Source organism: Anolis carolinensis, unplaced genomic scaffold (genome assembly GCF_035594765.1).
Source record: "Anolis carolinensis isolate JA03-04 unplaced genomic scaffold, rAnoCar3.1.pri scaffold_8, whole genome shotgun sequence".
Taxonomy (NCBI): domain Eukaryota; kingdom Metazoa; phylum Chordata; class Lepidosauria; order Squamata; family Dactyloidae; genus Anolis; species Anolis carolinensis.
Window position 1 is genome coordinate 8,914,096 of NW_026943819.1, and position 18,345 is coordinate 8,932,440.

The window sequence follows — 18,345 nt, forward strand, 5'->3', positions numbered from 1 at the left end:
AATGCTTTGTAAAATTACAACTCCCATGAGTCTACAGCAGGGGTCCCCAAACTAAGGTCCATGGGCCGGATGCGGTCCTCCAAGGTCATTGACCTGGCCCCTGTCCTAAATTTTAGACTTAGGGTTGACCTAGGTCTACCTGGTCTTTGGAGGTCTCTTTCCTTACCTACGGCCTTATGAGACCATCTAGATGGCCTTTGAGGGCCCCTTTCCTTACCTATGGTTTTATGAGACAATCTAGATGGTCTTTGAGGATCCCCTTCCTTATCTATGGCTTTCTGGTGGCCCTGATGAGATCATCTAGATGGCCTTTGAGGGTCCCTTTCCTTACCTATGGTCCTATGAAACCATCTAGATCAGGGGTCCCCAAACTAAGGCCCGGGGGCCGGATGCGGCCCTCCAAGGTCATTTACCTGGCCCCCGCCCTCAGTTTTATAATATAATATTTTTATATCAGTTTTAATAATATAATATATTGTATATACATATGATATTGATAATAATCTTATGTTATACAATATAATACTAATAGTAATACCATATAATAATATTAATTATATGTTATATATTACATATTATATAATAGTATAGTGGTATAGTTCAATATAGCAATATATAATGCTAATATTGTGTTATGCTAATAATATAATATATTGTATGTACATACAGCTGCTCTGAGTCCCCTTCGGGGTGAGAAGGGTGGGATATAAATGTAGTAAATAAATGTAGTAAATAAATAATTAATTTTAGACTTAGGCTCGGCCAAAGTCTGACATGACTTGAAGGCACACAACAACAACAACAACAATCCTAATTAACTTGACTATCTCATTGGCCAGTAGCAGGCCCACACTTTCCATTGAAATCCTAATAGGTTTATGTTAGTTAAAATTGTTTTCATTTTTAAATATTGTATTGTTCTTTCGTTGTTGTTGTTGTTGTTGCACTACAAGTAAGACATGTGCAGTGTGTATAGGAATTTGTTTGTATTTTTTTTTCAAATGATAATTCGGCCCCTCCACAGTCTGAAGGATTGTGTACCGGCCCTCTGCTTAAAAAGTTTGGGGACCCCTGATCTAGATGGTCTTTGAGGGTCCCTTTCCTTACCTATGGTCTTATGAAACCATCTAGATGGTCTTTGAGGGTCCCTTTCCTTATCTATGGTCTTCTGGTGGCCCTGATGAGATCATCTAGATGGCCTTTGAGGGTCCCTTTCCTTACCTATGGTCTTATGAGACCATCTAAATGGTCTTTGGAGGTCTCTTTATTTACCTATGGTCTTATGAGACCGTCTAGATGGCCTTTGAGGGTCCCTTTCCTTACTTATGTTCTTATGAGACCATCTAGATGGTCTTTGGAGATCTCTTTACTTACCTATGGTCTTATGAGATCATCTAGATCAGGGCCCTCCAAGGTGACCTGGCCTCTGTCCTAAACTTTAGACTTAGGGTTGATCTAGCTCTGAAACGACTTGAAGGCACACAACGACAACAATCCTAATTTTGGACTATTTCATCCTAGTCCGCCCCACCCCCCCCAACAATCTGAGGGACTGTGAACCGGCCCTCCACTTAAAAGGTTTGAGGGCCCCTGGTCTACAGCATTGAGCCACAGCAGTAAAAGTGATATCAAACTACATTAATTTTACCGTGTAGATGCGCCCTGACAAACCTTATTGCAGTTTGATACCACTGGGGTGATTCACACGTCCTCAGTCCCAGATAACCCTGTGATAGGTTCTCCATAGGGTCACCATACATTGGAAATGACTCGAACACACACAGTAATATTACAGTGGAAAGAAAAAGGAAGCCTGAGAGAAGAAACGGGAAAGTGAAATGTAAGGGGAGATCTTCTAGAGTTCTAGCACATCAACTCCAAGGACTTACCTTCTTTGCAGGACACTCCTGCGGAATAGCCTCCGCCTCCCTTGGGGCAATTCACATGCTTATCGTGGCGGCAGTGCCACAGGCTCATCTCTGTGCCTTTACATTTCACCCCACTCATCAGAACAACACTGGAGGTGTTTTCTGTGTGCCAGTACCAGGATTCCTAGCAGGGATCACAGAAGAAGAAGAGAACTTGAGTGCAACGACTTCATTATATTACCGTATATACTCGAGTATAAGCCGACCCGAATATAAGCCGAGGCACCTAATTTGATCACAAAACAAAACCTGGGAAAACATTGACTCCAGTATAAGCCAAGGGTGGTAAATTTCAGAAATAAAAATAGATAATAATAAAATTACATTAATTGAGGCATCAGTAGGTTAAATGTTTTTGAATATTTACATAAAGCTCAGATTTAAGATAAGACTGTCCAACTCTGATTAAATCATTATTCTCATCTTCTTCAATGTAAATCTGCTTATGTATCCTTTAAAAAATAATAGAGTAAAATAATACATGTAAAAATAATAATAATAAATACAGGAAAATAATACAAGTACAGTAGAGTCTCGCTTATCCAACGTAAACGGGCCGGCAGAACGTTGGATAAGCGATTATGTTGGATAATAAGGAGAGATTAAGGAAAAGCCTATTCAACATTAGGTTATGATTTTGCAAATTAAGCACCAAAACATCATGTTATACAACAAATTTGACAGAAAAAGTAGTTCAATACACAATAATGCTATGTGGTAATTATTGTATTTACGAATTTAGCACCAAAATATCACGATGTATTGAAAACATTGACTACAAAAATGAGTTGGATAATCCAGAATGTTGGATAAGCGAGTGTTGGATAAGTGAGACTCTACTGTAATAATAGAGTAAAATAATAAATGCAATAATAATAATAATAAGATCAGAGTGAAATAATAAATGTATTAAGAATAATAATAAAAATAGAGTAAAATAAATGTAATAGTAGCAACAATAATAGAGAAAAATAATAAATCTAATAATACCAATAATAATAGAGAAAAATAATAAATGTACCAAATATTCTCGAGTATAAGCTGACCCAAATATAAGCCAACCAGGACTCTCACCCGAGTATAAGCCGAGGGGGGCTTTTTCAGTCTTAAAAAAAGGGCTGAAAAACTAGGCTTATACTCGAGTATATACAGTATATTGTGCTCGACAAGGGTATCAGGCTTGATCTTAGGGAGGAATCAAGCAAACTGAGAAGGTCGAAAAGTCTCCATAAGAAAGAAGAGCATCAAAAGTCTCACAGGCAAGGAATTCAAGGTCACAGGAATGACTTCATGTTTACGATCTTTAAATCAGAGAAGTGTCTCTTTGGGAATTCAGATCAGGCACCATCGCATTAACAGTGAGGATCTCAAGCCTTGTTTCCAGTTCATGTCTTAGTCCAAGTCTTGGGAGTTTGGATGCATAGTATAAGAAGTTTTTGTAGTCTGGCTTTTGGATCCATGTTCACGTTTTGGTCCTTGTTTCTCATGTTGGATTTTGAGATTTCTGTACTTTGTTTTGTGATACAGATTTGAACTGTTTGGAGTGTTTTCCTTTTGTCAGTTTGGTTTGGTTTACTTCTTGTTTGACTATTTTCCCCATTTTTTTAAGTTTTTAGGTTTTCCCCTGACATTAAGTCTAGTCGTGTCCGACTCTGGGGGTTGGTGCTCATCTCCATTTCTAAGTTGAAGAACCGGCATTGTCCATAGACACCTCCAAGGCCATGTGGCTGAAGCGCCATTACCTACCTGCTGAAGCAGTACCTATTGATCTACTCACATTTGCATGTTTTCGAACTGCTAGGTTGGCAGAAGTTTTCCACGTTACCGCTTGGATTTTATTATCCCCAAAGGGGACTCAGAGCCTTACAAATTAAATTTACATACAACATTATTGTATTATTAGCATAGCACAATACTGGCAATAAATTACCATATTGTACTATATATTGTAATATTATTAATAATATTACATGTAATATATAATATATAATTAATATTATATATTACATGTAATATATAATATATAATTAATATTATTTATTTATTTATTTATTACAATATTTATATCCCACCCTTCTCACCCAACAGGGGACTCAGGTTGGCTTACAATAAAACACATATATAAAATTGTACAATACATTGTGAATCAATTAAAAAGTTATTAAATTATATCAGACATTCATAAAAACACTTATAAAATGCAGATGGGCATTATTATATTGTATTATTAGTATTCTATTGTATTACAAAATAATATTATTAATATTATATGCACATACAATATATTATAATATTATATATTATTGTAAATTATATTGCCTTTCCTATGGTGATTTTTCCTTTTTATATGTGTTTTAACTGTCTTACGGGATACTTTTGGTTTCCTGGTTGGTGTTGAGGGCAAGGTGAATTCTGGCCGGGGTGCAACAAGTATAAAATATCACACAAGTTGGGCAACAGATTAGTACTCACTATTTTTGGTGTCCTTTTAACCTTGGATCCTATACAAGGAAATTCCCTCCCAAAGGGAGAATGAACTGTATGTTCCATTGCTTCTGTTGCAACACACTATGTACTTCTTTACCAATAGTCTCATTTACACACACATATGCACAGAGGTCAAGCCCTGGTCCACACATAGACCGGTTGTATATTCCATTCAAGGGTGTAGCTGGAGAGAACACAGGGACCTTTTCTTTTTCCGAATATCAGTAGCCCCAGCCGCAGGAAAATGCCCCACATCAAACAGCGCCAACCCCGCTTATGTCAACACAGCTGAGAGATGGGAAAGGATGCTGTTCAACGGGATGCAGTTGCCCTCAACTCTTGAACCAGAAGTTGGCCACCGTACAGGAAAATCAAAACAAATCTCAAAAGTGGCAGCCTTCCAGCTACGCGTTCCTAGATGAAGGCTGCCACTTCTTCTGGCATGGACAATTGAGGTGTGTGTTCTACCACCGTATTTCCTGGGGAAACGTCTGCACCACGGGTGGAGTCACTGGTCAGTCATCCACCGCTTTTAGAGGCTGAAGAAGAACAGAACAGAACAGCAAGTTCTTCCTCAAAGAAGAACACACTTCCCTGGTTGCAGATGGATAGACTGCAGAAGATAGGTAGATACGAGGGTTATCCAGAAAGTAGATTACGTTTTGGAATTAAAAATGAACAAAGTATAGGAGAAAACATTTACCATATGCAGTTGTAAGCCACACCCAAATACCACTTCTCAACATAGTCGCCATTCAAATCTAGGCACTTATCATAGTGATGAATGAGTTTGGCAACTCCTTCCCCACAAAACTCTGCCGCTTGCGTCCTCAACCAGCCGGTCACCCCTCCCGCAGCTGCGCATTGTCGCCAAAACACTGCCGGCCGTCCTCATGAAACAGCAAAATCCCCACGCTCAACTTTCCCCCATGCTCATCCTAAGCATGGACCTAAGCGTCCTAAGGTTTGCAACACCTCTTCTAAGGTTTTGCAAATGCTTGCAAACGATGTCGGCAAGGAAGGTTATGGTGACTGGGTTGTTGTATGTCTTTCGGGCTGTGTGGCCATGTTCCAGAAATATTCTCTCCTGACGTTTCGCCCACATCTATAGCAGGCATCCAGGCATGGCAGGCATGTTTCAGTTAATCACCCTAATTAGCATTGGAAAGGTTTTTGTCTCTTGCCTGGGGGCATCCTTTGTTCAGTCATTAGCTGTGACCTCAGAGTGTTGGTTCCCATCTACTGTTTTGATTTTAGAGTTTTGTAATACTGGTAGCCAGATTTTGTTCATTTTCATGGTATCTTCCTTTCTGTTGAAGTTGTCCACATGCTTGTGGATTTCAATGGCTTCTCTGTGTAGTCTGACATGATAGTTGTTGGAATGGTCCAGCATTTCTGTGTTCTCAAATAATATCCTGTGTCCAGGCTGGTTCATCAAATGCTCTGCTATGGCTGATTTCTCTGGTTGAATTAGTCTGCAGTGCCTTTCATGTTCTTTGACTCTTGTTTGGGCGCTGCGTTTGGTGGTCTCGATGTATACTTGGTGACCGTTTTTTGGGACAGGAAAGGTGTGCTTCTTGCATGGGGATTTTGCTGTTTCATGGGGCATTTTGGCGATAATGCGCAGCTGGGGGAAAGGGTGACTGGCTGGTTGAGGATGCAAGCGGCAGAGTTTTGTGGGGAAGGAGTTGCCAGGCTCATTCATTGCTATGATAAGTGCCTGGATTTGAATGGCGACTATGTTGAGAAGTGGTGGCTTTCAACTGCATATGGTAAATGTTTTCTCCTATACTTTGTTTATTTTTAATTCCAAAATGTAATCTACTTTCTAGATAACCCTCGTAGATAGATAGATGGATAGATAGATAGATAGATGATAGATAGATGACACTCTGGGGCGAAGAAGGGAAGCTGGGAAGACATTTCCATCTTGTCTTCTGTGCCATCAGCTGGAGGCCTCTCTCCCCAGTAACATGCTATCCTAATAATATAGTTTTTTTATATGTGTGTGTGTGTTTGTGTGTGTATGTGGATGTATGTATGTGTGTGTGTATATATATATAATATTGTATATAATATACAATATAATTTGTATATTATATTCGAGTATATATGGTAAGTCTCAGTAGCAACTTTCTTGAGAAGGGATTCAAGATTGGTCATGGTTTCTTTTAGCCACAGGAAAACCAAGAGGAACTGCCATCGTACCTCGAAAGCTCGGTCAGCATAGCCCAGGCCCAGCTGTCGACAAACCACCATGGCTTCCAGGATGCCCCAGTTGTCGCCGCAGACTGTCCCCCATTTCTGTGTGCCGTTGTAAATCTGGGAGACTTGCAGCAGGCCTTCCTTATACGTGCGGCCATTAATCAAACGTATCTGCAGATCAAAAGAAAGAAAGACTAAAAGTTAGTCATGTAAGAGCGGTGGCACAATGGGTTAAACCCTTGTGCCAGCTGGACTGCTGATCTGAAGTTTGGATTGCTGACTTGAAGGTGGGAGGTTTGAATTTGTGAGACAGAGTGAGCTCCCATCTGTCAGCTCTAGCTTGTGGGGACATGAGAGAAGCCTCCCAGCAGGGTAGTACAGTAGAGTCTCACTTATCCAAGCTAAACGGGCCGGCAGAAGCTTGTTAAGTCAATGTTTTCCCAGTTTTTTGTGGTAAAATTGGGTACCTCGGCTTATATTCGGGTCGGCTTATAAACTGGGAAAACATTGACTCCAGTATAAGCCGAGGGTGGTAAATTTCAGAAATAAAAATAGATACAGTAGAGTCTCACTTATCCAAGCTAAACGGGCCGGCAGAAGCTTGAATAAGCGAACATCTTGTATAATAAGGAGGGATTAAGGAAAAGCCTATTAAACATCAAATTAGGTTATGATTTTACAAATTAGGCACCAAAACATCATGTTATACAACAAATTTGACAGAAAAAGTAGTTCAATATGCAGTAATGTTATGTTGTAATTACTGTATTTATGAATTTAGCACCAAAATATCACGATATATTGAAAACATTGACTACAAATGGCTTGGATAAATGAGGCTTTGATAAGTGAGACTCTACTGTAACACATCCGGGCGTCCCCTGGGCAACGTCTCTGTAGCCAGCCAATTCTCTCACACCAGAAGCATCTTGCAGTATGTTCTCAAGTCGCTTCTGACACGATTAAAAATGCAAGTACTTCTAAAGTGACTTCCTGTAACCTTTTTCAGTAAAAACGTTAATCTGTCCATATCCATAATGTCCATTATTTTGACTAGTTCGAAGTATGGACTGGAGTCTCTTTAGAGAATACATGAAAATCTAAATGAAGTAGAAATATAAGAAAGCAAGACCGAGTTCAATAGAAACCAGAATTGGGGTGAAGAAAGATAGATAATGAAGAGAAAATGAGGATGGAAGGTGATACAAACAATTGCAAGGAAGAAGAATGAAAGTACAAATTTTCCCTAGTTTTTTTATTAAATAAAAAACACTTGTAACCATACAATAAATAAATATAATAAAACTGAGTGTGTACATCATATGTCATTGTCACCCCTACAGTTTACCCTAATCAGCCCCACATATGTGGATCTCAATCGTATTGTTTTGCTCAAGTACAGAGCCGTTTTATATGTTACTACCCTGTTTCCCCGAAAATAAGACAGTGTCTTATATTAATTTTTGCTTCCAAAGATGCACTAGGTCTTATTTTCAGGGGATGTATTATAATTCACATTTATGGTTGAATTTTTGAAAAATGAAAATTTATTATCTGCTTACAGTAGTTGTCATCACAAACCACCCTAACCAAACTGAATCCTTTCAATAATTTCTATATAATATTATATTGCTATACTGTTTTTAAATTACTGTTTTGAATTTCTGTTCGTATGTAAATTTGTGTTGTTGTTGGGCTTGTCCCTGTGTAAGCTGCCCTGAGTCCCTTCTGGGAGATGGAGGGGGGATTCAAGAATAAAGTTATTATTATATTATTATTATTTCTTGTTACTACCTTTATTTCCGCGTACAACAATCTATGGTATGTACATTTACCGATCCTGCATGCTTCCAAACAAAACTTTACCAGGTCTTACTTTTGGGGGAGGCCTTATATTTAGCAATTCAGCAAAACCTCTACTAGATCTTATTTTCTGGGGATGTCTTATTTTCAGGGAAACAGGGTAGCTGTGCCCGGCCACACGTTGCTGTGGCTATTTTTAGGTGGCTCCGTGTCTTAGAGGGGGGAAATCCTTTGTTGGGAGGTGTTAGGTGGACCTGATTGTTTCCTGGATGGAATTCCTTTGTTTTCAGAGTGTTGCACTTTATTTTGTGTTTTGAGATGAAAGAGTGATGAGTACCGAATGGGTTTGGACTTTCAAAGAGTGGGTGTTTCCTTGTTTGAGGGGGGGGGGGATCCTTTGTTGAGTGTAAGAATGTAGAGACGTGGATGAGGGGTAGTGTTGTCAGTTTTCTAGGTTGGGGGGCCTTTAGTTTTGTTGTTTTGCCCGGTGGAGCGACACCATTATCCTTTTATATATATAGATTTTTGGATCTTGACTGCACATAAAGTATGTTGTTCTGATGTGCAATTCCCAGTGCATTGTCCGTTTGATATATGAACCAATAAACAAATCTCTCACCTTCTGATACAATTTACAGTCAAATAATATATGTGCTAAATCCTAAATTTTTATTTATTAATGGTTTTTTTCTTTCTCTTTTTTTCTTTTTTGCCATCTTTTTTCTTTCTCCTTTCCTACTTTCCTTTAATACAAAATGTTCTCTCACTTTTTATGTAGTTAAAACTTTTCTTTTTAATAAAAATTATTTTTAAAAATGCAAGTACAGTAGAGTCTCACTTATCCAACATTCACTTATCCAACGTTCTGGATTATCCAACGCATTTTTGTAGTCAATGTTTTCAAAACATCGTGATATTTTGGTGCTAAATTTGTAAATACAGTAATTACTACATAGCATTACTGCGTATTGAACTACCTTTTCTGTCAAATTTGTTGTATAACATGATGTTTTGGTGCTGAATTTGTAAAATCATAACCTAATTTGGTGTTTAATAGGCTTCTCCATAATCTCTCCTTATTATCCAACATATTCACATATCCAACGTTCTGCCGGCCCGTTTATGTTGGATAAGTGAGACTCTACTGTAGAAGAAATATGCTTTTTTTGGCTGTATCCATGGGGCTTGCAAAAGGAGGGAACTGAAACTGGTCATAAAATGGGAAGACCCTTACAGTGAAATAGTGTTTCAAATGACCTGATTCTCTTTCCGGCAACTTTCTTCACTCTCCAACTTTCACAACCACACGTGGAAAGCAAATTGCGAATATATTATTTACTCATCTTGCCATTTCGCTTGGAATAATCATGTAGTTAAAAACTAAAATGTGCATGTAAAGGAGAGCATGTGAGTTTGAATGTCCTTATTATTGAAAAGCTCAGCAGAAATCCTGAAGTCCGGAGCTTGAAGCATCGCTAGGATGCTACGGAAAGGGCATTATGATTTGTGGACCTAAAGGAAGACAGATGTTTAAGTGAATGGAACAAGTGGAGCAAGGCCAGGCAACTGGGATACACATCTCGCAAGTTGTGTGGATGGCCTGCCAAGGGAGATTCTGAACCAGCATTTGGAAACTGACTTCAGGAAAAGCTCTTCCCTTTTGCACTCAAACAACTCAACATATATTCATATATCCATGGCAGGAGGAGCCCAAAGTCTGATTCATGTGACCTTGGGGTGTCAGCAGCATTACTGGAGCTACAATAGAGTCTCACTTATCCAGAATAAACGGGCCGGCAGAACCTTGGATAAGCGAAAATGTTGGATAATAAGGAGGGATTAAGAAAAAAGCCTATTAAACATAAAATTACATTATGATTTTACAAATTAAGCACCAAAACATCATGTTTTACAACAAATTGACAGAAGAAGCAGTTCAAAACACAGTAATGTTATGTAGTAATTACTGTATTTACAAATTTAGCACCAAAACATTGTAACATTTACTACAAAAACATTGACTACTAAAAGGCAGACTGCCTTGGATAATACAGAACATTGGATAAGTGAAGCTTGGATAAGTGAGACTCTACTGTAATGGAAGAGTCTGACTAGGGTTATAGTAAGTAAGTAAGTAACTTTATTCTTATACCCCGCCACCATCTCCCAACAGGGACTCGGGGCAGCTAACAAAACAAATGCAGTAGAGTCTCACTTATCCAAGCTAAACGGGCCGGCAAAAGCTTGGATAAGCGAAAATGTTGGATAATAAGGAGGGATTAAGGAAAAGCCTATTAAACATCAAATTAGGTTATGATTTTACAAATTAAGCACCAAAACATCATGTTTAACAACAAATTTGACAGAAAAAGCAGTTCAATCCGCAGTAATGTTATGTTGTAATTACTGTATTTACCAATTTAGCACCAAAATATCATGATATATTGAAAACATTGACTACAAAAATGGCTTGGATTATCCAGAGGCTTGGATAAGCAAGGCTTGGATAAGTGAGACTCTACTGTACAACAGTTAAAACACATTGCAGTAAATAAAAACACAATAAAATCAACACTATAAAACAATACATTACAATAATCATAAAACTCATTTAAAAGCATAAAATGAGTACAGACATAGTAAAATGGAATGATTATGACCTTATAGTGGTGCTACCAAGCCTTTTGCATGTCTTGGTACAGCATTTGGAGAATATTTCCATTGTGCAAAAGGGCGAGTCTCATGCCATAGGTTTAGGGCCCTCATTAACAAGCTTTTCCACTGACATTGCCAAAACAGTAGTGCAATGTGGTAATGGGTGGTGCTCTTGATTTATCAGGATATAACGACAATACCATCTGAAATTGATTGTGTTGATTGAACAAACGTCATATGGCAGATCCCTTTGCTGTACGTAGATCAAGACAGATGGACCTAAATGTCTAGTTTTTATATGGATTCAAAAATATCTAGTGGGATTTCCAGAAAAGACTGCATGTTTCTTCTCCCAAGGCCCCCTTTCTTGACTTTGCTTGCTTTTTTGTGTGCGTGCACCAGATTCCCTTATTTTTTAAAAAAGGGGTTGATTGTTCTATCATGTAAATCAGTGGTTCCCAACCTGTGGTCCGTTGACCACCAGTGGTCCCCAAGAACTAAAATATGGTCCGCGGCCTGTTACTACACCGTTGCAACGAGAGTGACTGGTCTCGCGAAACCCTCTTATAGTGCCAAGGCAACGGGGATGTCGGGAGGGGAGAGGCTGACAATAATAATAATAATAATAATAATAATAATAATAATGGAACACAACACACCAGACATCACAGTTGTGGAAAAGAAAAAGGTTTGGATAATTGATGTCACCATCCCAGGTGACAGTGGCATTGACGAAAAACAACAGGAAAAACTCAGCCGCTATCAGGACCTCAAGATTGAACTTCAAAGACTCTGGCAGAAACCAGTGCAGGTGGTCCCGGTGGTGATGGGCACACTGGGTACCCTGCCAAAAAATCTTAGTCAGCATTTGGAAACAACAGAAATTGACAAAATCACGATCTGCCAACTGCAAAAGGCCACCTGACTGGTATCTGCACACATCATCCAAAAATACATCACACAGTCCTAGACACTTGGGAAGTGTTCGACTTGTGATTTTGTGAAATGAAATCCAGCATATCTATCTTGTTTGCTGTGTCAAATAAATAAATAAATAAATAAATAAATAAATAAATAAATAAAAACTTATTTTTATATCCCGCTCCCATCTCTCCCAGGGGGCCTCGGGGCGGTTCAAATGGGGAACAAGCCCAATGTCACATATAATAAAGAGTAATATAATAAAACCAATATAAACAATAAAACCCATGAAAAGCGCAACAACAAGCCTCCTGACTGCTGCCTCTCCTCCCCACTCTCCCTGAGCGGAGCCATTCCATGTGGCACCTGGAAGAAGGGGGCCTTGGTATCTTTGTTTTTAGGCCTGTTCCTGGGGTTATTTGGGCCACTGATTCAGAAAATTGCATTGGATAGATGACATCAGCTCTAGATTGTTAAATATGGCTTTCTGTGAAAAAGCAGATGGTGACTACTGGATTGCACATGTTCTGTATCAGAAACTAGAGCTGATGTGGTCTATCCAATCCAATTTTCTGAATCAGCACCCCAAATAAACAAACTGAATCTAAAGTTGACCAAAAACTGATTCGTAACCCTTTTGGTACTAATGTTGGAGAGTGGTCCCTAGTCAAGTGGTCCTTGGTCAAAAAAAGTTGGGAACTACTGATGTAAATCATCTAGTAAGATTGATCCCAGAATAATTTAGATCATCTGTTCTTGACCTGTGAGTTCCCATGTGTTTTGACCTACAACTCCCGGAATTCCCAGCCAGTTTACCAGCTGTTAGGATTTCTGGGAGTTGAAGGCCAAAACCTCTGGGGATCCACAGGTTGAGAACCACTGAATTAGATGTTTAAGCAAGACCAAAATGAGACAGAAAGAGGAAGATTTTGATGGGAGGTTCACCCCACTCAAGATCATAGGATTTGAAAAAGGAATCACAATTGCCTTATGATACGCAAGAAAGCTCACCTGGTGTTGGTAGCCCATATCTGGGACATTGCATATCACAGCTGCATCTTGTGCATGGGTACAACTCCTTGTCTCGGTGTTGAATTTACAATCGGTGATGGACTTTTCTGTCCCTGTACAATCCACCTCTCCAAAATGAATGGGATCCATGCCTTTCGGGAGAAAGAGTGATAGAACTATATAAACATACACATTCTCACCCACAAAGAGTAAAATGAAGCATTTCCTATATTGCAGGTATTGTATTTTGTAACTTAGGAGCCATCAAGCCACAGTTCAACTGTCTTTAAATCCTTCAAAGTTAGGAAATTTGGGTTCTCAGCTAAAGACCTTTTCCTTCCAACTTGTTTTTAATAAGACTTAAGGAATTATTTCCAGTAGAGGAATTTTTTGTAGTAAGAAAATGCCAAAACAGCAGCCAGCTTTCCATTCTTCTATCATTTGCAACCTTCAACTAGAGAACTAGAAACAAAATAATATGCAAACTGGCTTTTTTGGCAGTTTTTGTCTAGTGAAAATCTGCAGTTGATCAAGCTGTGACATTTCGGTAGGAACAAAAACATAATTTTTTTTCCAGGACAATATTAAGGAACGGAAAAACAAAGGCACTCCAATGCAGGTGGGTGAACTGAGGATTCAAATATTGCTTTGATTTTCACAAGACAGGACAGGATTCCACAAGTTTATGGGTAATTGGAGCATTAAAAGTGATTTATTTTTTTGAGGGTTGAATAAAATATTTGTCCTATTTGGATCTAGAAAAGCACACATTCCCTAAAGTTAGGTTTATTAAACCAATGCTCTTTTCTCCAATAAAATTTATTAACGTGGTCCTATGTATGTTTACTCAGAAGTCCCAGCAAAACTGTGGTGACACATGCATATGCTCCAACAGTCCTGGTTTGAAGGGACAGTCCTCCAAACTATGCAAAACTATAACTTCTACAGCACTGGGGCATGCAGTTAAAGTGGGGTCAAACTGAACTAATTCTACAGTGTAGATGCTTCCGAAGTTCCCACGAAACTCCTAAATTTTCTGCTATGGAGCCACAACAGTTAAAGTACTGTAGTAGAAAACTTTGGAAAGTTCCCTTTTGGGGGGGACGATGATTGCATCTACACTGCAGAATTAATACAGTTTCACACCACTTTAAATACTGTATATACTCAAGTATAAGCCTAGTTTATCAGCCCTTTTTTAAAGAAAAATCCCCCTCGGCTTATACTTGGGTGAGGGTCCTGGTTGGCTTATATTTGGGTCAGCTTATATTCGAGAATATATGGTACATTTATTATTTTTCTCTATTATTGGTATTATTACATTTATTATTTTTCTCTATTATTGTTGCTACTATTATATTTATTTTACTCTATTTTTATTATTATTCTTAATACATTTATTATTTCACTCTGATCTTATTATTATTGCATTTATTATTTTACTCTATTTATTATTACATGTATTATTTTTCTGTGTTTATTATTATTATTATTATTACATGTATTATTTTACTCTATTATTATTAAAAGGATACATAAGCACATTTACATTGAAGAAGATGAGAATAATGATTTGATCAGAATTGTACAGTCTTATCTTAAATTTCAGCTTTATGTAAATACATTAGAGTCTCACTTATCCAACATTCTGGATTATCCAACGCATTTTTGTAGTCAATGTTTTCAATGCATTGTGATATTTTGGTGGTAAATTCGTAAATACAGTAATTACTACATAGCATTAATATGTAATGAACTACTTTTTCTGTCAAATTTGTTGTATAACATGATGTTTTGGTGCTTAATTTGCAAAATCATAACCTAATGTTGAATAGGCTTTTCCTTAATCTCTCCTTATTATCCAACATATTCGCTTATCCAACTTTCTGCCGTCCCGTTTATGTTGTATAAGTGAGACTCTACTGTATTCAAAAACATTTAATCTACTGATGCCTCAATTAATGTAATTTTATTGGTATCTATTTTTATTTCTGAAATTTAACACTCTCGGCTTATACTGGAGTCAATGTTTTCCCAGTTTTTTTGTGGTAAAATTAGATGCCTCATTTTATATTCGGGTCGGCTTATACTCGAGTATATATGGTAACTGCAATGGCTCAATGCTATGAAATCATGGAAGTTGTAGTTTAATGAGGTAAACTGGAAGAGAACTTTGGAAGAGAAGGCTAAAGATGTTTTAAAACTACAACTCCCATAGCACTTAATTGATTGAACTGCACTCATTCTACAGTGTAGATGGACCCAAAGTCCCCCATCAAACTACAAATTCCAGGATTTTTGCAATGGTGCAATTATAGTATCAAACTATGAAAAACATGGGAAAGATCCCTTTTTGTACTTTATCTCCCAGAATCCAGCAGCCAACATAGCTATGGGGGATTCTAGTTCAAAGCAGCGACTTTTCTTTTATCCATCTCTGTCTATCATTTCCAAACTAACATCTCTTTCCATAGGAAACGCAGCATTGTAACAACAAGCTTCTCCGAGGGGTCATCTTGTAATCCCTCCATATTTTAAACTCTTGGGACAAATACAAGTGCCTTGAGCTGGAAACATTTTACTTGGTGTTTTTTTATATTCAGTAAGGAAAGTGCTAAAGCAGCTGGTTCAAGTTTCCAAGTCTTGGCTGGGAGATGCGGCAGCAAGCGGCACGGGAGAGCCCGTCACGTTGCAGTCAGACTTCTTCATGCGATGCCGGCGCTTCCACGGCTGTAACAGCAATTAAATACATATCTGGGCATTCCGTGTGTAGCTTGGCTGGCAAGCTTGCATTTTTCAGATTCCAGGGAGCTGCAGTGTGGCTCATACTTGTCATTCCTTTTCCATTTCCTTCCCCAAACCACACAGGTCTGGAGGTGCTTTGCTTTACTCATTCCATTTGGTGATGTGGGTTTTCCTTGCCTCACAGCTGGCCTTGGAGAATGTTTAAAGATTGGTAGGAGCCAATGAAAAAAGATTTCAGAAATATTTGTGTTGCAAAATGCTCACCTTCCTCTATACCAGTGGTTCCCAACCTGTGGTCCATGGGCCACCAGTGGTCCCCAAAAACTAAAATATGGTCCGCAGCCTCACTGTTATTACACCATTGCAACGAGAGCAACCAGTCTAGCAAAACCCTCTTATAGTGCCGAGACAATGGGGATGTCGGGAAGGGAAAGGCTGACTACCCATGAAAGGTGCCACAACAAGCAAACATTTAATGCTGATATAAACAATGCAGAGCTAGATATAGATCTATAATTATATATACTAATTTCACATTTGCATTTTCCCCTGAAACATTTGCAAATCCTCTCTCTATAAGTGAATTTCCCTCCTGCAGTATATATGTGTGATGTCTCAGGCACCTTTGGCCCCTGACCCCGCAGCTATTGCTGACCAAACTGAAGAGGATTTGGGTTTTTTCCCAAGTGAGCAAGATTCAATTCCTTTCCAGATGTCTCCTGTTGACGTTTCTGTGCCAGAGCCAATTAAGGATGCCCTTGAGACGGTGCCGGCTCTCCCTGGCTCTCCGGAGGAATTACTGTTTGATCGAAGGGCTTTTTTGAAAACAGACCGCTCTCAAAGGCAAAGTTTAAGAAGAAGTGCCAGATTAGCAGAGCGAGGCGATTGTTGCTAAACCCAGTTCTCTTGGGAAGAATTAGGGAGACAGGCACCGGGCGTGATGTTTTGGCATTTCAGTTCTCTTGGGAAGTATTGGGGAGTCAAGCACCTGTTTGGGGGAGCTATGAACAACATTAAAATTTTTGTGCTGAGAATCTTCGGTGCGGTGTCAACTTAACTTCTGACTGGGAAGCATCGTCGTCTCTTGTTCCTGTTTTTCCAAGCGGCCTGACGGTGCACTTACTCTGGAGTAGACCTGGTGTTGGTTTACCTTCTTGCCACGTTGGGGCTGCATTTCAGCTCCTGAACATCTAGTTTTGCCTTGCCCTGCAATCCCTGCAAGAATAGATTGCCCTGCATCTATTCTAAAGGACTTTACTTGCTCCCTGCTCCTTTCCCCACTCAAAACTCAGAAGGAGTTTGAGTGTGTTTCGGTTTTTGGATTTTGAACTCTAATACTGGACATAAGACTTTATTTTATTGGACTAAAATTGATCTTTTCTGGAAGGTCAATTGCTACTTTTATTTGGCTGCTAATTTCCATTTGGAACTTTATTTGCTTTAATAAAGATATTATATTGTTATTGGCTTCTGTGTTGGTTCCCAATGTTCGCGCCGCCCAGGAGTGTTACAATATGTATGCAAGCAGTATATATCTATGTTTATATCTAGACATCTGTGTCTGTGTGTGTGTGCGTGCATTTTCCCTGCAATATTTACAAGTCCTACATATCTATATTCATATCTATCTAGATGTCTATATACAGTAGAGTCTCACTTATCCAACATAAACGGGCCGGCAGAATGTTGGATAAGCGAATATGTTGGATAATAAGGAGGGATTAAAGAAAAGCCTATTAAACATCAAATGAGGTTATGATTTTACAAATTAAGCACCTAAACATCATGTTATACAACAAATTTGACAGAAAAAGTAGTTCAATATGAAGTAATGCTACGTAGTAATTACTGTATTTACGAATTTAGCACCAAAATATCACGATATATTGAAAACATTGACTACAAAAATGGCTTGGATAATCCAGAACTTTGGATAAGTGAGGCTTGGATAAGTGAGACTCTACTGTATGATATATGCAGAGGCAAAGTTATATATGCAAAATTTTACTATTTTCTGGCTTATGGTCCCTTCACATTAATTTCTTCATATTCAACAATACCTTATTAATGACTGTCAAGACTTTGGCAAAGTCTTTATTACAGAAAGTTGAGCATAACTTCACTTGCTTGAGAAATGAATGCAGTAGTTTTGTGGTTACTGCTATCTCTGGCCCCCTCCACACAGCTGTATAAAATCCACATTGGACTGTGTGTCCCCTTTCTTGGGGACTAGAATGCAAATGGGGAGTTACCAATCTGTATTCATTTATATATGAATTTCCCCCCCACATGTTTGCAAGTCTTTGCAAATCCTATACAGATATAATTATCTATATAGAGAGAAATGTCTAGATAGATAGATAGATAGATAGATAGATAGATAGATAGATAGACAATGTAAGCTCTTTGTATGAACCCTGGGCTGGCGCTTTTCTCTAGAAGGTTCTGAGGAGAGAAGCTAGCTTGGAGTAAACAAGTTAGGCCACAGATACCACCTGTGCCAAAATAGGTGTGGAGATGAAGAAGACCATCAGCAATAAGCCAAGATATATATTCTTTGTTAACTGCGACACGCTTCGCAGCAACCATT

General features: G+C 38.6%; 1 protein-coding gene across 1 annotated transcript in view; it reads right to left on the reverse strand.

Annotated features, from left to right (window-relative positions):
- loxl2 (lysyl oxidase like 2) overlaps positions 1-18,345 on the reverse strand; it is an 87,372-nt gene that overhangs the window by 23,745 nt on the left and 45,282 nt on the right. Inside the window, exons 7-9 of the mRNA XM_062961289.1 lie at positions 13,011-13,162; positions 6,624-6,791; positions 1,890-2,052 (exon numbers count right to left, since the gene is read on the reverse strand). Coding sequence (XP_062817359.1) covers positions 1,890-2,052; positions 6,624-6,791; positions 13,011-13,162 — 483 coding nt within the window. The remainder of the gene's footprint in view (positions 1-1,889; positions 2,053-6,623; positions 6,792-13,010; positions 13,163-18,345) is intronic.